This window comes from Neofelis nebulosa, chromosome 16 (assembly GCF_028018385.1).
Source record: "Neofelis nebulosa isolate mNeoNeb1 chromosome 16, mNeoNeb1.pri, whole genome shotgun sequence".
Classification (NCBI taxonomy): domain Eukaryota; kingdom Metazoa; phylum Chordata; class Mammalia; order Carnivora; family Felidae; genus Neofelis; species Neofelis nebulosa.
This window is the reverse complement of record NC_080797.1, coordinates 8914087-8938946: the sequence shown is the minus strand read 5'-3', so window position 1 is coordinate 8938946 and position 24860 is coordinate 8914087. Positions and strand designations below refer to the sequence as shown.

Below are 24860 nucleotides of genomic sequence, written 5' to 3'. Positions count from 1 at the left end.
TATATAGGTGTATACATATACATACATACAGGTATATACATATAGGTGTATATGTATATATATGTGCATATATATATACACACATACGTATGTGTACTTATACACACAGAGACAGAGACAGAGAGAGATAGAGAGACAAGGGAGAACATATAGGCATATATTCCCAGCAGATACGTATAAGCAGGCTCCGGGTATTTATGTAAATGAGAAGAGATTAGAATATCTTGGGGCATGGTGAAATTTGCTTTTTTTTTTAATGTTTATTTATTTTTGAGAAAGAGAGAGAGAGAGAGAGAGAGAGACAGCAGGTATGTGGGGGAGGGGCAGAGAGAGAGGGAGACACAGAATCCGAAGCAGGCTCCGGGCTCCGAGCCGTCAGCACAGAGCCTGACGCAGGGCTCGAACTCACAGACCGCGAGATCGTGACCTGAGCTGAAGTCGGACGCTTAACCGACTGAACCAGCCAGGCGCCTCTGCTTTTGTGTTTTTGTTTTTAATCTCGAAGACTCTTCCGCAGGGAAACTTGGAGCTGTGCTGGGTTCACCCAGAAGTACTGTGTGTGGAAGCAGAAATGAAGCTACGAGGTGAATGCTCACAGGCCTCCGGGGTGTGGGGGAGTCATCGAAGGATGCTGGCGATGTGTCTCCCAGGCCCGGGGAGGGAGATACAAGAGAGATACAAAAATTCCTCCTCCGATCCTTAAAAACAACGACAACGACAACAACAACAACAAGAAGTTAATTTAAATTCGAAATATAAGTAACTATTTTAAAAATCTCACTCACAGGCAGGAGAAAGGACAACTTGTTTATAATGTCGATTATGTCAGTTTAGAAATACCCATCGCAAGCAAAAGAAATCAGGAGGCAGAGTATCTCCTTTGCCTGTAGACGCCCCCTGATTGTATTTTACACCTGAAACTAACATAACCCTGTATGTTCATTATACGTCAATAAAAAAAAAAATCCCTAAGATTAAAGTAAGGTATTACTGCCCAGATCCAAGTAGACTCCTTTGCAATAAAGTTTGTAGGGATTCCCAGGCCCCACCCTAGACTTACTGAATCCGATCCCCTTGGGATGAGAGCCTGAAGTCTGCATTTTAAAAGCTCTCTGGGCAATTCTGATGTGTCATGCTCTGTACTTGGGAATGTTCTAGCAGAGCAAAGATGGCTGTGCATTGTGACTCAGATGAGCTAATTATTGGCCTATGAAGAGCACTTGGTATTTTTATGAGCATTCTAGAGAAGTGTGGGGTGGGGAGGGGGATGATGTTGATTCCCGGCAAGCTTGAATTCTGTTTGCATTTGCTCGTGTCTGTAACATTCTGGCTTTCCATTCCAACATCTCCACACCCTACCTGGCCTGATCCCTCAAAGATCATTCAACGTCCACTTGTGAACAAAGATGTCTGCTCTGTGCTCCTGTCTCTTTTTTGGGGTCCTGGTGAGCCAGGCTAGGTCAGAAGGCCCTTTTTAATCTAGTCATAGAGCAAACATGGAGCAAGTCCCAGACGGCGTGCCTTAGCTTCCATTCTAGTCTGGTCCTGTCTTCGCTGAAGGCATCCAAAGGCATCCAAAGCCCCCAGAGTCACCTCTAAGCCAAAAGGGCTCCACATTTATGGTTTATATATAGTTCCCTCCACCCTCCTGGTTGGTAGACTTTCCACTCTCTGTCTCCTCCTTAGTTTGGGAGTCTCATCTTGGTTGCTGCAAGTGACAGAGGGGCTATGGAAGTCGGAAGATGATTCAGATGCTTTTTCTACCCAAACACGGACACTAGTCGGCCTCCTTTCAGCTTTTCAATATCTCAAACAGATTGCCTCCCATCTCCGTTATTCAACTTATTTGGACACTGATTTGGCTTCCAGTCGCTCCTATTTAAAATCATCATGGCCTTCTGGATAATTCTCAGGAAACTCTCCCTGAAGGATTTGGCAATGAGTGGCCAGAACATTGGGGCCACCGACGAGGTGGTTCCCAGCTTGGGTTGTAGGCTCTTTGGGAAACAGAGATATCTAACTACCTTGAATGCTGAGGGCGGCAGGAAGGAGAGGCAGGTAGAAATAAGAAATCTCACGGAAATGGGAAAATGTTTGCAAACTGGAGAGTCGCTGAGGATACGGTAGCGCCTCAATGACAGGACTGTGTTGTTCCTCCCTGGCAGTCCACATGTATGAACGTCAGCCAGAATTTCGCAACATCAAACATGCCGACTCAAATACTCTCTGCGTGACTCAAAACCAAACTTTCCAAGAGAGAGGCTCTGCCTTGATTGGGTCTGGTGCTAGGCTACCTCAGTCTTCTGGCCAGACTACGGATGGGCTACCTTTGAGCTAGGTGCCCACTTGTGGTCCAATCAGTTGTGGCCAGGGAGAGTGCTGGATGGGAGTAGAGAGCCCATCATAGGAACCATGGCCACTGTCATAGGTTGGGTTCCGTAGAAGCCGACCCTGAGGATTAGCGTGAAAGTGACTTATTCAGAAAGTGTTCCCCTGGAAAAACTAGTAGAGAAATGAGGAAGTGAGATCTAGACATCTAGACGGGAAGTCAGGAGAGGAGGGGTACAATATCTAGCCAAGTCCCCAGGAAGGTGGGTTCGGTTCAGTGCCTCAGGGGGAGCTCTGGAGATAGGGTAGGTCCCACCTCAGAGTTGTCCCAGTCAGGGCAAGGCAACTGGGACATTCATCCCCGTGAACTCGTTAGTCTTGGGTAACGGTTGGCCTGAGGCACAAACTCCTAGACATTTCTAGCGTTTCTTCTGCAGGCAAGGTAGCTGCTGGCAGCCAGAAGGCAGTCCTTCTTCAGGGAGATGTAAAGCCCAGTGTTGCGAGTGACAGCGCTCTGACAGGCTGTGCTCACGAAACGGTCAAAGCATCTGACGGACTGCGGACTGTAGCACTGACATCATCTGCTACAGCCAGCTGAAGAATGTGCTAGAGAGGTTCTCTTCACCAGAGCGCTGCGGTCGTGGCTGACGCCACAAGCTGACTGAAGTCTTCCCCACATTGCCTGACTGTGACGACGACCCAACGAGCCGGGAGCTTAGGTTCGGGTCGTAAAACGTGCAGTCGTGTGTCTAGGGCCTGTGTCTACAGTATGGCACCTGCAGAAATGGCCAACCGAGGCCAACATACGTCAAAGGCCGACACACAGCAGATAAGGTCACGTTCACCAGACTCTGGCTCTTTTCAGTGTAGGAAGAAGGGAGGAACTCTTTTCAACCATGTCAGCAAAGAGAAATTAACTTCCTTATTAATCACTGAGAAACACCGCTTCAAATACCTGATACAAACACAGCACGTCTGTCTATAGAGCCGGCTCCATTTTTATTTCCGCAAACTCTCCTCAGTTTGAGGAGCGGCAGTATTCTGTGTCACCTAGAAGCTAAGCTTTCAGGAGTCCCTGGCTGACTGTGCGTTCCCTCTTTTGGGGACTCTCCCCACACTGGAGCCCGCACCATCCGGGCTTTCCCGTGTCCCATCGGATGGTAATCTCTTTAGAGGTACGAACAGGGACCCACTCATGGGGATACAAATATTCAACCGTTGGCTCTCAGGGTAAAGTGTATTCCTATACACACATACACACAAATTTATTGTATACTTGAATGATATAAAGGATGTATAGCTCACAATTTACAAACGATAACGATATACGATACTCTGTGTTGTAAGTTCCATAGAGCCAACTGATTTTCCCAGAGTGCTTTCCACTGATTTCTCGCTAAACTCTTCTGTCTCTGGGCAGCCTACGGCTGCGGTTGATGAACGAGGAAGCTCCAACCTGAATGTTGGTCGGCATCTTCATTTATGTGAACAGGTAAGACAAGCACGGGGATGTGTGTTGGAACTTCACTCAACGACAAGAGTGACGTCAAAAATGGTTCTGGGGACCACGGCTGGAAGAACATCAGCCCTGTCCCCAAAGGGCTCACAGTCTCACGGGAGAGACGATACGTAAAAGCATGTGACAAGGCGACAATGACTCTGATGGAAACACAAGGAAAGAGAGCCCTGTGGGAGCCTGTCCCACTGGATCAGGAGGCCACCCCAAAATGGGACCTCGGTGCCTCGGTGAGGCACGTAGCTTCTAGAATCACAGCTCGTCACCTGCTACACAAGGGAGTAGAAGATGGTGTTTAAACTTGGTAGGGTCTATGTGTCTTCGGCTCTCCGCAGGTATTCCACTCCCCACAGGGCGTGCCCTGCAAATTCCAGGCTATGACAAAGTCTATTCGGTTGAAAAAGCTTAGATGATACACACCCCTACCTACAAATAGCTTAGTAACGTAAGCAAAACACAACAGCGGCAGCTGATATCGCCTTACTGCGGTTGTAAACGATAAAATTCTCAACGAATGCGTCCCACACTCACATGGCCCAACCAGTGCCTTGTGAAGCCCTTTTCTGTAAGTGTGAGTGCTGTGTTCTGCGCCCTCGAGTCAACGTGGATCTCCTCTCCAGTTCACAGGTTGACGGTGCACCTTCCACAAGCACCCATAGTCAGCCCAGCGCTCAAGGAAAATAAAGGCAAGCCGTTGATAGGGGCGGTGCGAGTTTGAAAAAAATGTTGCAAATCTGTGTCTCCGTCCTTCCTGAGAACGAATGGCGGGGGGACGCAGGTCAAGATTTACACTACTCTGTAATTTTAGACCGCACTTCAGGACTTACGTTATCCTAGGACTTCGGCTCTCACGTTTTTTACAACGCGTTACTTCCGATTTCCCCACTAAATAGCCATTAGATGGACTAACGGAATGAAAAGAATTTAGAAAGAGCGGGCGGGTTAAAGAGACAGCCGGATATAAAGGTAACATACTCTCTTTTATTTTCCTGAGTGCAAATGTTTTTTTGTTTTTACGTTTTTAACATTTAAATTCAGGTTAGTAGGGGCGCCTGGGTGGCTCAGTCGGTTGAGCGTCCGACTTCAGCTCAGGTCACGATCTCGCGGTCCGTGAGTTCGAGCCCCGCGTCAGGCTCTGGGCTGATGGCCCGGAGCCTGGAGCCTGCTTCCGATTCTGTGAATCCTTCTCTCTCTGCCCCTCCCCCGTTCATGCTCTGTCTCTCTCTGTCTCAAAAATAAATAAATGTTAAAAAATTAAAAAAAAAAATTCAGGTTAGTTAACATACCGTGTAGGATGGGTTTCAGGAGTAGAACCCAGGGATTCATCACTCACATGTAACACCCAGTGCTCATCCCAACAGGTGCCCGCCTAATGCCCATCCCCCATTTAGCCCCTCCCCCACCCAACACCCCTCCAGCGGCCCTCAGTTTGTTCTCCGTACTTAAGAGTCTCTTCCGGTTTGCCTCCTTCTGTGTTTTGATTTTTCCTTCCCTTCCCCTACGTTCATCTGTTTTGTTTCTTAAATTCCACAAATGAGTGGAATCATATATTTGTCTGTTTAATTTTCCTAAATAAAATTAGGAACACACTCCCACACACTCCCACCCCTATACACCTCTTTCACTTCCTTACTCTCTCTCTCCCTCTCTGTGGGTCCTTCTTCCATCTTTTTTTCCATGTGCCACCCTTTGGCTTCTCCTCCCCCCCCCCCACCCCCCCCACCCCCAGTTCAGATGGGGAACTGCCTTCAAGCCTCAACTGACTTAGAACCTTTCACTGAATACACAGATAAACCAGGTAGTTTTCAACTGCTTTGGAGAAGGTCTGCAATTAGCTAGACATGCACATGGATTTTTCTTTCTCTCACCGAAGCGTATTTTGGGGACACATTTAATGTTAAGCCAGTGTTGCCCAAACTGTGTTCCGTGGAACAGTTAGTGTTCTTGGAGATGATAACAAGCGTTCTGAGTTGACCAATCGCCTCTTTAATGGTCCGGGAACACACTTTGGGAAACACCCATCTCATGCAGTAAGACTTTTCTTTTTTCCGTGCTAAAGGGCTGAGGAAAGGAGCCCTCAGATTCCATCCCAGCCTCCCAGGGCTGCCCCTCTGGGGACGGAAGTGGCGGTCTGTGATGGGGGTCCCTGCTTACTTTCTCACTCCTGCTCATGTTTGACAAGCTTCCCACCCCGTCTCCTGCTCTGCCCTTCAGGATGAACAGAAGCTTGTCCGCGACCCCCCCTTGTGATCTTCGACTTTGAAAGGATCTCACAAAGCAGCCGTGGCCCGGCACTAGCTTTCTAAGCCCGTTCTCTTGTGGTTCCGTTGGCCTTTGTGCTGACAAGCAAGCATCTTCTGCAAAGACTCTGATCCCAGAACCTTGAGGAGGTTGTGTTTAAGCTCTCTTGGACCAGCCATCGAATCCTGATCTGTGGGCCACTCGCCCTCCCTTCTAGATGGTGTCAAAGTTATTCAGACTGCCTTATTAAAGGTGTTATCCTATAAAAGATGGCTTTAAAGCCTCCGAACAGGGGACCTTCGCCCCCGTGCCTGCCTTACCTGTTGTTACAGAAAGCGACTCCCCAGGTCTTCAGCAGGTACTGATGTGTGCTGGGCTGCAGTAGCTTCCTCACAGGGGTGTGTTGATGAGTTGAAGGTCAATGTAGTATCTACCGAGTCTATGGCCTGCAGGCCAGAATTCTGAGAATTAATACAAAATGCACACTATTCGTGAGACAAGGTAGTTTCAAAAAAAGGTAGCTCGGGGTAAAATGTGTGTTAGGCAAGAAATAGAAAGAGTCCCTGGTAAGGAACATAGGAGGACGGGAGAGGGTTGGGGGAGCCCTGGTGCCCTGGTGGGGTCTGGGGGCCCAGACTCGTCCTGTCTAGTTCTGTGGCTGGGCTGATGAGCAGCTTTTGATCATTGGATGCCGTCTGTGGTTTTCCTACTCGGGGATAATATTCTGGGTTTGTATCCATGGTCAGACCTGCTGTGTTGCTTTAGTGGAGACACTGGCGGAGGAACAGATTTTCTAGTTCAGTTCACGTGAGTTGGCCTCTAATCAACCTGGAAAACAGACAGACTCACGTCTCTGAAGGGGCAGAGCTGAGGTCCCTAACCTTTAGTCACCTCACTAAGGTCTGCCGAGGGCCAGCCTGATGATGCCTTACCCTGGCAGCAAGTCCCCTGGTGTCACCCTTTGGTGGGATGTCACGCGGGGATTCCCAGACCAACCAAGAATGTTTAACCGGGGGCTTTTTTTTTTTTTTTTCCTTTAGCGTTAACAGTAACTCCCTGGCCTCACTGTTCACCCATTAAGACGGTTGCCTTGTAGAAAAGAGCTCCTTGAAGTCTGACAGATCTGAGTTTTAGTGGGACTTCTGCCACTTACTGTTTGGGGGGCCTTGCCTATGTGAGATAACTTCTCCAGGCCTGAAGTTTTTGTGTGTGTGTAAAACGTAAATTCCTACCGCATGGTTGGAAGGAAGTTGCACGGGTGAATAGTGATATATGGAAGACAGGTGGACCCAGTGCCTGGGCGAAATAGGGCAGGCTACTGTTTACGGAAATATTTGCGAGAGGGAGAGAGAGAGAGAGAGAGAGCCCAAATCTTTTCCTTAGAGTGAGGAAGGAGGGGAGGATCACTAGATAATGCCACCAAGGGAGAAGGCTCTGCTAGACAGAGGACAGGTGCGAATGTGGAGTCCTGCCCGTATCCTGCACGTAGAACGGGCCACAAGTCCCCTGCAGCTGAAGAGTTCCGATTCAGGTGCCGCAGGAAAGTCGGGGGAATCACCTTGGCCTCTCCGTTGAGTGGCGCTTCACCCGGTCACCCCCGGGACCCAGCAGGTCTCCCAGGGAGCCGTGGTTACTAGGCGCGAGAGCGTCCATGGCAACCGCCAGCCACAGGGTTCCTCCCGCGCCCGCCACCCGCCCCTCCTCCTACGGGCCAATCAGCTCCCGGAGAGCCGGCAGGGGCGGCCGTTGAGTGGTCCGCGGGCGCTGACGTCACAGGTGGGCAAGGCGGGGCCAGGGCCGGACCGGTAGGGGTCCCAGCCCTCAAAGGCAGGACTGCGCGCCGACAGGTGAGTGGTCTCACCGGCTCCTGCGTGCCGCTGGGACGACCCCTCCAGGGTCCCCTTCCCCAGTGAGGCCCCAACGTCTGACCTCAGAATTGGGGGTGAAGTGGAAACCCTGGAATTCCTCTCCCCCACCTGCACCTCCCTGCTCCCACCCCTCAAAATAGAAACCGTCCAAACCCACTGGTACCCACTACCCAACCCCTACCCGGTGCCTTTGCAACTTACATTTCCCATGCTCTGCAAGGATTGAGGAGTTATTTCTAAATACGGAACCAGCAAAGGGGCGTCCGACCCCCCTCTCCCCCCCCCCCCCCCCGCCCCGTGCTCCCTCGTGTGATTTCTCAGTGCTGTGCGGTTCCACTGTCGCGCTGTGTCCTGCTTCATTAGCTGGGTTTCTAAGTGCCACCAAGGGGAGGGCCCTACAAACACCTGGCCGCTCAGAGAGGGTTCCTGAGGTTCCCATCGAGGCAGGTGTTCTCCCGCGGCCTGTGGCCATTTGTGTTCCTGCTCTGACCATGAAGCTCTTGTATTTTGACCGTTTAGACCAAGTCCCTTTATGTTTCCCCCCTGGATGCTTATAATGATGCAGGTAAGCATTTTAGAAATGGGTTAAAATTAGTTGTCTGGTCACTGTGAAAAAAGGCAAGCAAATTGTTTCACTACTAGGCAAAGTGTTTTGGGGTTTCTGATAAAAATATTCTGCTGTTTCCTTTTTCTTTTTATTTATTTATGTTTAAATGTTTATTTTGAGAGAGAGAGAGAGCATGAGCAGGGGAGGGGCAGAGAGAGAGAGAGAGAGAGAGAGAGAGAGAGAGAGAGAGAATCCCAAGCAGGCTCTGTGCTGTCACTGCAGAGCCCGATGTGGGGCTCGATCCCAAGAACGGTGAAATCATGACCTGAGCCAAAAGCAAGAGTCAGACTCTTAACCGACCGAGCCACTCAGGCGCCCCAACTCTTTTCTTTTTAAAATGAAATGTTTTCCGCGGTAAGTAGAGCATTCAAGCATCCATGCATCCATCATGAGGCCTCCCTCCTATGTACCCCCTTGGGAATCGCGTCCCCTCTTTTCCTTTCCTGTCTGGTTTCCACGGCTCCCAAATGCTGAGGTCAGACGTTGGGGCCTCACTGGGGAAGGGGACCCTGGAGGGGTCGTCCCAGCAGACGTACCTACCAGAATTTAGTGTTTACTTATACTCTGTGTATTTTTATACCTTTACTACTTATGTATTTGTCCAAAAATGAACGTATGGTGTTATTTTTCAAGTTTATATAATGGTGTCATGCTATACATGCTCTAGGTCATGCATTTTAACTGCCCTGTGATAATGCTTTATGAACTTCCTACTGATGATGTGTGCATACTCCTGTTGATAGACTTTTCGACCGTTTGCTTTTAAAAATTGTTAGAAAGGGGCGCCTGGGTGGCTTGGTCGGTTAAGCGTCCGACTTCGGCTCAGGTCGTGATCTCGCGGTCCGTGAGTTCGAGCCCTGCGTCGGGCTCTGTGCTGACAGCTCAGAGCCTGAAGCTTGTTTCAGATTCTGTGTCTCCCTCTCTCTCTGCCCCTCCCCTGTTCATGCTCTGTCTCTCTCTGTCTCAAAAATAAAAATTAAAAAAAAATTAAAAAATAAATAAAAATAAAAATTGTTAGAAACATATTCTTGTACATTCTAATTGTGTACACACTCAACTTTCTCTAGGTATATATCAAAAAGTTGAATTGCTGAATCATAGGGAAGGTGCCTTTTCTTTTCTTTTTTCTTTTTCTTAAAGTATATTTTTATTTATGTTGAGAGAGAGAGAGAGACAGGGAGTGAGTGGGGGAAGGGCAGAGAGAGAGAGAGGGAGACACAATCCCAAGCAGGCTCCACAGTGCAGAGCCTGATATGCGGCTTGAACTCACCAACTGTGAGATCATGACCTGAGCCGAAATCAAGAGTTGGACCCTTTAACTGGCTGAGCCACCCAGGCCCCAGGGGAAAGCGCTTTTTCAACTTTACTAGAGACTGCCCCATAGCTCTCCAGTGTATCCTCACGTATATTTCCACTCTCGGTGACGGGAGTGCCTTATTCAACATTTTTTTTTTTTTTTTGGAAGAAAGAGATTATTTCGCTTTTCCTGCCTTCTTTAACATCTGCTTAAAAAGAAACTGCTTTAATGCTGAAATCTGATACATTTTTTTTTTAAAATTCTGCTGCCCATTAATGTATTGGGGGCAGTGTTTTCTTTCTGTTCCAGTTTGAAACTGGCAGTCATGAGATGGCTATGACCAAGGGGGCTAAGGGGGACTGTATGTGATTATTTCAAGCCTATCTTGGTCACTGATCTGAGGCAGAGTGTGAAGCAAGTCATGTACTCCCACTCTACTTGTCATATCTACTTGTCATATACAGGTTTTTATACCTTAAAATATTTATGAGTTTAAAGTCTTCCCTAAATATGCTAATAAAATATGTTTACCCAACCGAAGGTCATCTTTTGGATTGTCAGTGGAGCCTCCCAGTACTTGACAATCTTTGTGTGATTGATTGTATTTTTGGCATGTTAATATTTATAGAAGACAATTATAGCATTTTTTTCCCCAGTAGGTAAATAACTATTGCCTCCACATTAAATAAATGTAGTCAAACACTGTCTTTGACTTCATTTCTTAAAATGTTTTTCGGTCATGCCTAAAAGTATAATAAAAAAAAAAACACAACAATCGCATAATTTAGGGTCTGAATTTTTCCACAGCTATTTTCGGTCATTTTTCCAAAGAATTTGCTCGGTTTACTTGCAAATAGGAGACATAGCTGATTATCTTAGTATGTGCTGCACGAGCCCTGTTAAGATGTGCCTGAGTTAGAATTTAGAGATTTAAATGTTGTCAAAGGCACATCATCAAAGTAAGCTATAGGCTTTTAAAAAACTGAGGTATTATTCCCTCCTTAAAAGTTTGGTAGAATTCATCAACAAATCCATCTAGGTATGAGGTTTCCTTTGAGGAAAGATTTTAAACTATAGATGGAGTTCCTTTCACTACCAGAGGGCTATTCAGGTGGTCAGTTTCCTCTTTAGTCCCTTTTGGTTGTTTGTATGTTTAAAGAATTTTGTCCATTTCATCTCTGTTGCCAAATTCCTTGGCATAAAGTTGTTAGTAACATTGCTTTATTAATGGTCTAATGTGGGCAGGGTGTATGCCAATACCTCTTTTTCATTCTTGATGTTGGTAATTTTTCATCCCTTTTTATCCTGATCAGTCTGGTGAGAGGTTTATCCATTTTATTGTTAGAATTTCACTGCTTTTGTTTTTCTGTTTGTCTGGTTTCTAGTTCATTGATTGTTCTCTTCTTATTATTTCTTTCCTTCTACTTTGGCTTTACTTTGCTTCCATCCTCCCCACCCCACTGTTAAGAATAAAGTGGAGAGCACTGATTTGAGCTAATTCTTATTTTCTAGAATAATCACTGAAAAATCACTAAACACTGTTTAAGCTGAATCTCACAATTTTGACGTGCTCTGTTTTTATTCTCATTCAGTTCAAAATATTTTCTAGTTCCCCATGTGATTTCTTCAGTGACCTAGAGGATAAGTAGAAGTGTGTTAATTTCCTACGATTTGAGAAATTTCCAAATATCTTTCTATTATGGATTTCTAATTTAGTTTGATATGGTCAGAGAACATGTTCTGTATCATCTCAGTATTTTATGTTTATTGAGAACTTGTTCAATGGTCAGTATATGGTCTACCTTGGTGAATATTCTGTGCAGTTGGAAATAGTATGTAATCTGCTGTTTAAAGATATTTTTTCTTTCAGTTTTATTGAGCCAAATTGAAATAAATATAGCACTATATAAGTTTAAGGTATACAGCATAATGTCTTAACTTACATGTGTTGTGAAATGATTACCACAATATTTGGCTAATATCTATCATCTCATATAGATACAAAGAATCTGCTGCTTTGAATGGTGTGTTCTATAGAGGCAAATTATGTCCAGTTAGTCATACGGTCCAAATAACTTATTTATCAACCAATTTTCTATTTTTTTTTTTTTAACAATTACTAACAGTTGAGTGTTGAAATATCTGACCATAGCTGTGGATCTATTTCTCATTTTAGTTCTGCCAGTTTTTGCTTTATGTGTTTAAAATTTTATTGATGGTTACATAGACATTGAAGATCGTTACATCTCTTTGATTAATCCTTGTCTCCTTATTTCTCTCTTTATTTGTGATAATATCTACTGTTCTGAAGTCTGCTTGGTTTGTTATTAACATAGCCACTTCAGAATTCTTTTGATTTGTGTTTACATTGCATCTTTTTCTATACTTTTATTTTTAACTTATCTGTGTTTTATATTTAAAGTGGTTTTTTTTGAGAAAGCATATAGTTCAATATTGCTTGATAAAAACCAGCTTAAGAATCTGTGCCTTTTAATTTGATTGTTTAAACTATTTATTGTGAGTATAATTATCAGTGTGGTGGGGTTTTTTGCTTACCATCTTGCTATTTGTTTTCTCTTTGTCTTATTTTTGTCTCTTTTCTCTTGGATTAATTATGCATCTTTTTAAGTCTTCCATTTCCCCCCTATCCTATTAGCTGATTAGTTTTAACTCTGTTCTATTTCTTTCTTAGAGAGTGTTCCAGGTCAGGACCCCTTTATACTCAAATAACCTTATGGTGAGGACCTCAAAGAGCTTTAGTTTATGTGGATCGCACCTACTTATATTTACTATATTAGAAATTAAATTGAAAAGTTAAAAATATTATTTAAAAAAAATAAGTATACAACTCATTATAGAGTAACGTAAATAATATGTTTTATTAAAAAGCTATGTTTCTGGAACAAAGATCATCTGGTGAGAAGAGTAGCATTGTTTTACATTTTTGGCAAAGTTCTTTGATCTCTGTCTTAGAAGCTGGGTTCTCCTGTCTACTGTATTCAGTCTGTTGTGATATCACATATCACATCACTTCTGGAAAACTCCATTGTAAATCTTGTGAGAGAATGAGAGTGAGAAAAGAAAACAGCACCTGAGTATTTACTATGAAAACAATTTTGACCTTGTCATCCCTGAGAAAGTTTCAAGCAAGTCTGTGGGTTCTTGGGTCATATCTTGGGAACTGATGCTCTAAATTTTACAATCTGTATCTTAAACTTATTGAAGTACATGTTTAAATAACATTATTCCATTTTAGCTATGACCCTTGCAGTAAGACATTTCCATTTCAGCTCTCCATCATGTGTGCTATTATGACCATATAATTTACTTCTATTTTTGCTACAAACCCCACAGTAATTTTTTGTTATTTCACTTTACACAACCGTCTTTTAAAGAAATTTAAAAGTTACGAAAGGATATCTTTTATATCGGCACACATACTTACCATTTCCGATACTTAATTTCTTTGTGTAGATCCAAGTCTCTATCTGGTATCATTTCCTTTTGCCTGAGGAATTTCTTTTAACAGTTCTTTCAGTGCCGTTCTGCTGATGATCAATGCCCTTGGCTTTTGTTTTCATGAAAAAATTTTACCCCGCCTTCCTTCATCTTTGAAGGATGCTTCCACTGGATATACAGTTGTAGGCCTACACTTTCTCCCAGCCACTTAAAGATGTTGTTCGATCGTCTTCTGGCTTGCATAGTTTTTGACAAGAATTCTGCACTAATTCTTACCTTTGTCCATGTCTTTGTGGTGTGTCTTTTTGCTCTGATTCAAGGTTTTCTCTTTATCGTTGATTTTCAGCAATTTGATTATGATGATCTTTGAGGTGAGGGTGGGTGTGGCGATGATGATGGTGTTGTGTGTGCATCTGTGTGCATGTGTATAGGGTGTGTTTACCGTCTTGGAGTGTTTAGAGCTTCTTGGACCTGGGAATTTATAGTTTTCATCCAATTTGGAAAATATACCGCCATTATTTCTTCAAATATTTTTTCTGTCTCCCCTTTCTCTATGACATTCCCAAGTACATGGTTTAGTCTAACACTTGATGATATGCCTAGGTTCCCGAAGATTCTCTCTCTGTCTCTCTCTCTTTTAAGTTAAAAAAGCCTGTACTTTGGTTTGATTAGATTTGAACTCACTAACTAGACTATGTCTAATTTGCTGTTAATCCCATCTAGTGGAATTGTTCAAGTATGTACTGTAGAAGAAGATATTTTATGTTTTATTCCGAAAGTTACATTTGGTTCTTTTAAAAATCCTCCACGTCTCTCTTCATTACGTTCTTGTTTTCCTTTAACTACTTCCCTGTTGTTTCCTTGTTCTACCACATCTTTCCTGTTGACTGATTTTCTTTTTTTTTCCTAATCGTATGTCACATTTTTCTGCTACTTGGCATGTTTGGTAATTTTGATTCAATGCTGGACATTGTTAGGTTACATACATGAATGTCTTGATGTCATCAGGCCATCAAATTACTTGCAGATTAATTTGATCCCTTTGAGGCCTCTTTTTAAGCTTTGCTAGAATGACTCTTCAGTACTTTCATTCCAGAGATGGGTCAGCCTCATCTCTAACGTGTGACTCCTCTGGGTCTCCATGGAATGCTCTGGATTATCATCAACAACTCTCCACGCTGATTGGTCTGAGTTCAAAATGTCTCTCCACCCTCTGTGATCTCTAGAAATTGTTCAGTAACAACCCTGGCATCCTTCTTTGCCAAAGTTGGTGGAGCGTCCCTTGATGTAGGTACAGCCTGGTGCTCAGCAAAAACTCAAGCGGATGCCTACATAGACTTAGGGAGCTTGACTTATTCTGGAATCCTGCTTCACACCTTCCAGCTGTGTCAGCTTCTCAAAGTTCTGATCTCCTCCTCGACTCACACGTGTTGACAGGCTCTGATCTGTTTTCATCTGTTTTTCCCATAATCTGGAAGTTGCCTCCAGGCAGAATGCCAGGACGAGCAGAAGGCTTGCCTTATTTGTTTCTCTTCTCTCAGGAATCAGAGTCTCGTGCTGCTTATTGTCCAGTGTCTGAAAACAGGTGTTTCATATATTTGGTCTAGTTTTTTATTTTTATTTATTTATTTATTTATTTTTTTTTAATTTTTTTTTTTTTTTCAACATTTTTTATTTATTTTTGGGACAGAGAGAGACAGAGCATGAACGGGGGAGGGGCAGAGAGAGAGGAAGACACAGAATCGGAAACAGGCTCCAGGCTCCGAGCCATCGGCCCAGAGCCTGACGCGGGGCTCGAACCCACGGACCGCGAGATCGTGACCTGGCTGAAGTCGGACGCTTAACCGACTGCGCCACCCAGGCGCCCCTGGTCTAGTTTTTTAGATGTAAGAGCCTAAGTCTAGTCTTTATTACTCTATCATGGTTGGAGGCGAAAGTCTATTTTGAATTTTTAAATATCGCTTAGGCCATGACACTCTCAGTTTCTTTGACCAATAATGATTCGAAATAGAAGATGTTGCCGTGCTGTCGTCTTTTGGTTGGTCCTCCTGAATGACTTTTGAGATGGCTGACTGGAGCTGTTGTGTGACTGTATAGAACATTGTGTATCATGTAGAATATTGTGTCTCCATGTGAAACTTACTGCCACCCACGAGGAGCTCTACATCTGTGAACATTAAATAACTGAGCTTTATGCATCAGATTCCAGATTTTTAAATTACGTCCCATCCCTAATTTAAAAATATAGCACTGGAAACTTTTGTAAACTGTATTGAATTTCTTCATCCGTACGTCTCCTCTGGGTTATGAACCTCAGCATTTCAAAAATCACCACTCAGAGTAGATGACTCATGGTTTGACAAACATGGGTTTAGATGCCTCAGGACCTCAACATAATAGGTGCTGGGCAAACATTAGGGAGCTTGACTTATTCTGGAATAAGCTTTATGCATCAGATTCCAGATTCCAGATACCACAAACATATGTGGTAATTCTACTCTTGGAATTCCTCGGTTGAAGGACCAAGGGAGTCGCTAGCTTTTATTGTCGAGAATTAAGAAAATCCAAGTAAGAGGGGTCCAGTGCCTGCCTGAAGCTTCTTGCTGAAGGAAAGATGACAAGATTATTTCTAGATTTGACTGGAGAAGAGTTTAGAATTGAAAGTAGCCACGGGGACCCGAAGGGCTCGAGTTGCTCTGAATTTGCTCTTCCGAAAAACAGCGTTTAGCTTTCAAACGGAGGTGAAGAGATGTGACTGATTATTAAGGTTTCTTTTTCACCGTCATGCTTCTAGGCTTGGCCAGTACAAGGTGTTTGGGCACTGAGGGAGGGAAGAATTGGGAAAAAGTCAGGAAGGTAGGGTTGTGTGGGCCACCACCACTGGCAGTGGGCAGCTGTTTCACCACATGTGGAACGAGTGCATTTTGATTTGACCACAATTCTACAAATAGATAATTTTGTGGTTTGGGGGCCAAAGGCCTCAAGACATAGCTATTGAAATAATCATCGAATATTTTTTTTTTTTTTTAAATTTTTTTTTCAACGTTTTTTATTTATTTTTGGGACAGAGAGAGACAGAACATGAACGGGGGAGGGGCAGAGAGAGAAGGAGACACAGAATCGGAAACAGGCTCCAGGCTCCGAGCCGTCAGCCCAGAGCCTGACGCGGGGCTCGAACTCACGGACCGCGAGATCGTGACCTGGCCGAAGTCGGACGCTTAACCGACTGCGCCACCCAGGCGCCCCTTGAATATTTTTTTTTTTTTTCCCAAGACGGGTACGGAATTGGATCTGATTTATTTTTCCTTTTCAGCAAATGGGTCCATAGACACTGACTCCCAAGTAGAATGACATTTAGATGCTGGAAAGTATGTCACAGACTACGGCATCTTGCCTTTCTGGACTAATAACGATCAAAAGTTCCAAACAATAGACTACTTTTCAAGGGGTAAAGCAGGAGGAAGTGGAGCTCTATGTTCTAAGAGGGAGAGAAGTCAGAAACATATATTTTTAAAAATGTGTGCTCTAAATGATACATAAAATGATTAAGGTAATTCAATATTTGTATTTAAAAAGCTCTGTTCAGCATCGGGCTCTGGGCCGACGGCTCAGAGCCTGGAGCCTGCTTCCGATTCTGTGTCTCCCTCTCTCTCTGCCCCTCCCCCGTTCACGCTCTGTCTCTCTCTCTGTCTCAAAAATAAATAAATGTTAAAAAAAATTAAAAAAAAAAAAGGGGCGCCTGGGTGGCTCAGTCGGTTAAGCGTCCGACTTCGGCTCGGGTCATGATCTCGCGGTCCGTGAGTTCGAGCCCCGCGTCGGGCTCCGTGCTGACGGCTCGGAGCCCGGAGCCTGCTTCTGATTCTCTGTTTCCTTCTCTGTCTCTGCCCCTCCCCTGCTCACGCGCTCTCTCTCTCTCTCTCTCTCAAAAATAAACATTAAAAAAAATGATACATATGTTGGCATATGAATAGGAAAAATCTGGAAAGAAACAACTATTAATGAACCATTCAATGTCTACTTGGGGGGATGGATGGATGGATGGATATTTATCTTTTACTTTATATACTCTTTTGTATTGGTAGTTGAAAAAGCTAACATTTATCGAACATTGAATTTGTGCCCAGAACTGTGCTAAGCAATCCAAATACTTACCATTGTCTTGCTTGGGCTTCACAATTGCCGTAGAATGTCTATACTGGAGGTGCCTTGAGGTGGCAAGTTGCCAGGAAAAGGGAGCTAGGCACCTGCCTTGAGCTGTGTTTGCAAACCAAGCACACGGTTGTTACCCAAACCGTGTGCTCATTTAGGATCGCTTGGTGTGAGGGGTTCTGCCAGGCAACCCGTTTTTATTAACACCTCTCCTAACAGTCCAGAGAATTAAGCGCTATTTTTATTGCCAATTTAGAGATGAGGAAATTGAGGCACAGAGAGTTTAAGTAACTTGCCCAGTGCCTCACAGCTAGTAAATAGCAGAGCCAAGATTTGAATCCCTGTCTGTTAAAATGCATATTTCAGCCTCTTCATGTAGATTTGTTACAAGATAATAAATTTAAATCACAATTAAAAAAAATTCAGCAACTCAGATGGCTCATCTAAAAACTGTGATTTTAGTGTATTCTAGAAACAGAGATGGGAAAAAATCCTCTTGGAGCATATTATCGCCGGTAAAGGTGGCTGTCGAATTAGAACAGACACCTAATATGTTAGGGAGCACTGCTACTAAAACTAAGTCAAATGTGCCTTTTAATTTTTAAATTTTCACCAAAGATGAATTTATGTGACTGTCTATTTTTATGTTACCCCCCCCCCCTTTAAACAGAGAGATTTACAAACAGTGTCTGAGCATCATGGAGCCTCTAGGTTCTACGTTAACGGCAACTTACGCCCATCCTAAACCAACACCGACCAATTTTCTACCAGCCGTCAGTACTCTGGCATCCAGCTACAGGGACCGCTTCCCCCACAACAATGTAACCCATCCCTTGAGCCTTCCTTGGAGACCAAGCACGTACTACAAAGTAGCCTCCAACTCACCAACCTTGGGCCCGTACTGCACCAGATCTCAGAAGGTGTGCGACAATACCATGCTGCCCTTTGTTTCCAACCGAACCACTCTCTTCACAAGGTATACTCCTGATGACTGGTATAGGTCCAATCTAACCAACTATCTCGAATCCGACACTTCCCGGCATAATTCCGAGAGGCTAAGGGTAGATACGTCTCGCCTGATTCAAGACAAGTATCAACACACAAGAAAAACTCAGGCAGACTCCACGCAAAATTTGGGAGAACGAGTCAATGACATAGGATTTTGGAAATCTGAGATCACTCATGAGTTGGATGCAATGATTGGAGAGACAAATGCACTCACTGATGTTAAGAAAAAATTGGAGAGGGCCTTGATGGAGGCAGAAGCCCCTCTTCAGGTAAATATAAGACCTTTTGATGAAAAAACACTACGCATTTGTATGATTGTAACCCACTGGTTGAATTACTGAGGTTATTGCCTATTGAATTATGTTTCCTTTCACCTGTAGAAGCCAACCTCCTATCAATGCATCTGTAATTAATTTCACCATTGGTAAAACCGTTACGAGTTTCATACAGAACAACTATTTAAATAGAAAGAATTCTGAATGCAAAGCAAAGGAGGCTAATTAGAGACATATTCTTTTTTTTTTTTTAATTTTTGAGGGATAGAGAGTGAACATGAGCAGGGGAGGGGCAGACAGAGGGAGACAGAGAATCCCAAGCAGGCTCTACACCATCAGTGCAGAGCCTTACTCAAGACTCAAACTCACGAACCATGAGATCATGACCTGAGCCGAAATCAAGAGTCGGCGTGTAACCGACTGAGCCACCCAGGCGCCCTGAGGGACATTCTTAAGACACACAACGTTTTATGGTGAGAATGCCATCTTCCCATCTATTAAATAGGCTGCTTGGTCATTGCTGTCCCATTATTTGAGGAAAAAAAGTACCGTTCTTTTAATCTGTCTCGTGAAAGGCCCCCCGTGCGTACGCTGATTCCTTTTGAGGGCACAGTGAAACGTTCAAGACCATCTTAGGAGATAGAATGAGTTTGACTGAATAGAGAAATGGGCCTGAGGTCAAGCCAGTTCTGGTGATCGTGGGGGCAGCATTTTAATTTGTTGCTGGCCTCTGGTTACCTCTCACCCCCGAATGTGTGATGGGGGGGCCCCCTCCAAGCTCATTCTATGCCCCCCCCAACCATTGAAAGAAGACATTCTGTATTTGAAGATGCATAAGTTACAGAAATTATTTCTGGAGGTGTATATATACTGATGAAGCTAACACCATTTTTCTTCACGCTTGTATGACTCATTTCCCATGTGATGAGCATTTGCAGGAGGTCTTTGTTATGACATCTGTGGCAGAAGGGTTTAGAGAATTAAGGAGCCAGAAGTCTAGTGGGTTGAAGAATTTGTTGGAGACCTCTGCACATTGTTACTTCTTATCTTGCCCCCCCCCCTTCCCGGTACCCCCACCAAACACAAGTACGCACAAACACGCACAACCACCAGAAATCCCAAGAAAGAGTGACGGTGCACGAACGATGTCCTTTTAAATTCACTTGTCATGAAATGTTTTTTGAAGATCGGAAGCCCTTCCATACTCTCTTCACACTCTGGCTCATTTTGAGGATTCCTGGTCTGTTCTGCATCCCACCTGACCTTCAGAGTATCCTTGAAGTGACAGCCACTTATGCTCTGAATTTCCAGAGCACATTCAGTTTCTTCCTTTTAGTAGTAATCCTTTCAGTGAGATGGGCCTAATTTGAATTTTGTTTTAATACAATTTTTGTCCAGATGTTCCTGTGTGCTAGAACGTTTACTATCAGCACAGTGTGAGAAGGTCTTGATTAAGATTAGTGTTTGCTGGGCGTCCAACTTGGGCTCACGTCATGATCTCACAGTTCATGGGCTTGAGCCCCATGTCGGGCTCTGTGCTGACAGCTCAGAGCCTGGAGCCTGCCTCAGATTCTGTGTCTCCCTGTCTCTCTGCCCCTCCCCTGCTCGTGCTGTCTGTCCCTCTCTCAAAAATTAAAAAAAAAAAACATTAAGAAAAATTTAAGATTAGAGTTAGTCACATGAACAGATACATCTCAGAAGGGAAAACACAGATGATCAACTAACATGAGCAAAAAAGTTGGGGTGCCTGGGTGGCTCAGTTGGTTGAGCATCCGACTTCGGCTCAGGTCATGATCTCACAGTCCGTGAGTTCGAGCCCCGTGTCAGGCTCTGTGCTGACAGCTCAGAGACGGGAGCCTGCTTCTGATTCTGTGTCTCCCTCTCTCTCTGCCCCTCCCCTGCTCATGCTGTCTCTCTCTTTGTCTCAAAAATAAATAAAACATTAAAAAAAAAGTTAAAATTCAGGGATAAAAATGAAAATTAAATCAATGATGTATCCATCTTTGGCCTATCACATCTGCAACAATGAAAACTGATGACATCTAGAGTTGGCCAAAGTACGGGAGATCGATACCTTTCTATGTGGCTGGTAAGATTAGTAGAGTCCTAATAGACTGTGGGTTAGTAGAAACTTACGAAAAGCAGGTTAGTGATACACATTAGAGTAATCAGCGTTCCTCTCAACCCCTTAATCCATCTTCTAGTAAATGTGACTTTTCCTATTAAAAAATATACATTCACTGAAAGATTTTGTTCAGTGACACTATGTCCAGATTACAGTATGCATGCTATTATATTTTATGCTTAAAAGATTAAGATTATACAGTTGTTCCATGTCAAGAAATAGTCTTTGGAAAAGAGTATTTTAACATTTACATAATGTTCTTTCATACATAATTTAATGTTAGCAATCCAAGCTGTTTTCTACTGGAGTCATTAACCTACTTTGTCTCGAAGAATATTTTATGACCGGAGCCTACCATTTAATGTCAATCCTAAAAAGCATACTCTAAAATTGTAAGGGCATTATAACCTTCTTTAAAAAATTGTTTTTAAACTTTTATTCAGTTTTCAGAGACAGAGAGAGACAGACTGTGAACGGGGGAGGGGCAGAAAGAGAGGGAGACAGAATCCCAAGCAGGCTCCAGGCTCCGAGCTGTCAGCTCAGAGCCCGATGCGGGGCTCAAACTCACAAATGATGAGATTGTGACCTGAGCCGAAGTCGGACGCTTAACCGACGGAGCCACCCAGGTGCTCCATAACCTTTCTTTTTTTAAATTAAAAACAACAAACAAAACAGGGATAGGAATATAGCTAGATCATTTTCTACTTTTCTATATTTTTTCTCTTTAATGGACAAGGCACGTTATTTTCGTAATTAGGAAACAATAAATGGAACTTGAAAAATAATCATTAAGATTTTTGGCTACACAAATATTTTGGCGTCTTTAAAGGTAATAATTTGTTTCTTCCTCACCCTCAGTCGAAAATATGTGGAAATAATATCTTGAAAACTATGTTTCAGGTTGTCGAACTATTTCTGTAGAAGAATTAATGCTAAGTAGTTTTCTCAGATGCTAATTTGTGGGAATCACGTAAATGTCATGTGCTTTATTTTGTCAACTTTCCAAATTAGAGTTTTTTTTCACACTGATGTGAAGAGCTAACTCTATCTCTTAACTAGCAGTAGGGAGTTTCTTAGTTGTCACGGTGGGTCTCATACTAGATTCCCAAGAAAATGGCTTGAAAAATTGGTATTGGGCGTGTCCATTGACTTGTTTTAGAAATAGGTCCTTAGAGCTGCTGGTCACTGATTTTAGTCAGTTTGGATTAGTGCTTTCTGTTCTTTGTGTATCTGTAGGTAGCCCGAGAATGTCTATTTCATCGAGAGAAGAGAATGGGAATTGATCTAGTTCATGACGATGTGGAAATCCAACTACTGACGGTAAATATGGGGGAAATGCACCAGTAAGGAGAAATGTAGTTGTAAACATGTCCTTAATGTATAGAAACAAACAAAAAATGATATTACATGAAGCCATTTATAAGTAAGAAGTTATAGTATCCAAATGTACATAGCATTTACAAAAGACACCTTTTTTTTTGGTTATACATGTAATAGATGTTTATCATATGTTCATTATATGTTCAATAGATGTAAGAGAGTTTGAAAGATACAGTATAGGATAAAGAAAGATAAAAAATCATCTGAAGTTCAGCTGGACAGAAATCACCTTTAATTTTGGAGAATTTCAGTTCATCCAGAGAATTTCAGAGAATTTCTTTTTGTTAGTCGTACTTAGACACCACCCAACTTAAAGACACACAAACAGGTCTTCAAGATTCGAATGATACTGTGTACACAATTTGAATTGTGGTGGGTTGTTTTTCTGGATAAATGCTCAATGATGTTTATTCTTAGATATGGTTGTAGGGAAGGCACCACCGTTCTTTTTAAAGACTTAGTTTTTTTAAGAGCAGTTTGAGGTTCACAGCAAAATTGAGGGCAAGGCATAGAGATATCTCAATTAGCTCCTGTCCCCATCCGGGCACAGCCTCCGCCCATTACTAGCACCCCCCCCCCCCCCCACACCAGAGTGGTACCTTTGTTACGATTGACAAACCTACACTGGTCCATCATTAACATCCAAAGTCCAGTTTTACCCTTAGGGTTCACTCTTGGTGGTGTAGATTCCGTGGGTTTGGACAAAGGTATCATAACATATCCATCATTGATGTATATGGTATTTTCACTTCCCTAAGACTCCTGTGTGCTCTGCCTAGTTATCCTTCCCTTCCCAAAGTGCTTTATTTAATTAAGAATTCTATTGGGGTCATTTTCCCATAGCATTAGATATACATGAAGGTGTGATTTTAAGGGTTGCATTGGGTTCCACAATGTCAAGGTGCTATCATTAAAAAAAAAAAAAATGAGTCCTCTCTTTTTCTATAGTGAAGCTGTCACCCTTTCTCACTCCCCCCCCCTTTTTTTGCTATTTTAATAACACTGCAGTGTACAAAAATATTATTATTGATAACTGTATTTTTTCTGATTATTTCCTTAGAACACATTTCAAGAGACGTAATCGATGTGTTAAAAGGCATACGCATTTGGGAAGTTTTGATATATAGCCAAATTGCCATCTAGAAGCATATATATATATATATATATATATATATATATTCCAAACCTTATATATATTTCAATATATATAATATATATTCATATATATATAATATATATTCATATATATATAATATATATTATATATATATTATATATTCATATATATATAATATATATATATGAATATATAATATATATATTCATATATATATAATATATATGTTCCAAACCTTGTATATATATTTCAATATATATATTCATATATATAATATATATATTCCAAACCTTATATATATTTCAATATATATATATTCATATATATATATACATATATTATATATATATTCCAAACCTTCCACCAATTAAATGTGATTTAGTTCTGAGTTCTTCGGCCTTCACTTCCCAGACTTACCCCCAGAAGATCTGTGCCATTCTTTTAGATGTCAGCCACGATGTGCCTCGAGCCCTTCCTCATCTTTTTTTTTTTTTGGCCAGATTCTCTATTATGCCTTAGTCCTGTGTCCCTAAGTCCCAGAAATGTATTTCTGTTGGGGTTATAACCCTGTCACCCCTCCCCCACCTCTTTTTTTGGTTCCTATTTATGAAGCTCAAAAGTGTACTTTTCTTCCACCCTGATGCCTCCAGCCTTTCCCTTCCTAGTTTCGGCGCCACAGTTCTCCAGGCACGGTGCCATCGCTTGACCGTCTTCACCCTTGGTAGTCAGTCTGTAGCTCCTGTAAATTATTCCTCGGATTTGATTCCCAGCCCTCTCCTTCCCATTCCGTTCTCCCTACTGGTCCTCCTTCCTAGCTGGTTTATGCACAATCCCCAAATATCTTCCCTTCGGTCGGATCCATACTACCTGTGATCACCAGAGGTTCTGTCCGCTAAAAATCTTTTCCCGGACTCCCGAATCTCTAGGACCTTCCATTGTCTGGCTCTTACACCTTCTCCCTCTCATTTCCTACTCTGACCTGCTGAATTTCTGCCGCAGGCAATCGGTTCACTATCCCCGAACCAGCTTGGCTGGGTCCCACCGGTTGGCCTTTCCGTGACTGGTCCTTGGTAAAAGACGAAATCCTTGGTAAGAAGGGCAATTGGACTAGCTAACAGCCTGGCCATCAGTAATTGTATCCTCGCAAGTTATCAGGGTTCCTTTTAACATTGTATTAAATTATTTTTAGTGAGCTCTTGCCGTGAAGGGTCATAAGCAGAAGACTGTCCCTGGCTCTTCTGCTTTTCTTCACTGCCCAATTCTCTGAAAGAAATATGAGTGGAAATAAGAAACTCAGGGAAATTTGGCCACTACAGAGAGGCCACACAAGCTACTTTGTAAAAGCCACAGACCCCAACTGCTGCACACGAGTGATCAGGAATAGAGTATCCTGAATATATAGTAGAGTTACAAGTCCCTTCCCAGTTCGAGAACGATAATGTTGTCTAGACCAGTAGCAGAGGCTGCTTTATATCCAGATAATGAAATCT

General features: G+C 43.1%; 1 protein-coding gene and 1 long non-coding RNA gene across 3 annotated transcripts in view; one reads left to right on the top strand and one right to left on the bottom strand.

Annotated features, from left to right (window-relative positions):
- Positions 1-252: 252 nt before the first annotated feature.
- On the bottom strand, positions 253-7714 carry LOC131497492 (uncharacterized). Its single transcript, XR_009254987.1, has 3 exons — positions 7644-7714; positions 6406-6546; positions 253-698 (listed from the first exon to the last, which is right to left on the bottom strand). It is a non-coding gene; the product is annotated as an uncharacterized LOC131497492 (long non-coding RNA).
- A 142-nt stretch (positions 7715-7856) lies between these two features.
- The window catches only part of TEKT3 (tektin 3), a 36436-nt gene continuing 19432 nt past the window's right edge, over positions 7857-24860 (top strand). The window contains exons 1-3 of one of the 2 annotated variants that reach the window (XM_058703880.1): positions 7857-7932; positions 18136-18742; positions 22110-22193. In XM_058703880.1, the coding sequence (XP_058559863.1) occupies positions 18164-18742; positions 22110-22193 (663 nt within the window). In that variant the 5' untranslated portion in view covers positions 7857-7932; positions 18136-18163. Of the gene's footprint in view, positions 7933-8287; positions 8519-18135; positions 18743-22109; positions 22194-24860 lie in introns of those variants that run through there. The other variant, XM_058703881.1, reaches the window with a different exon arrangement.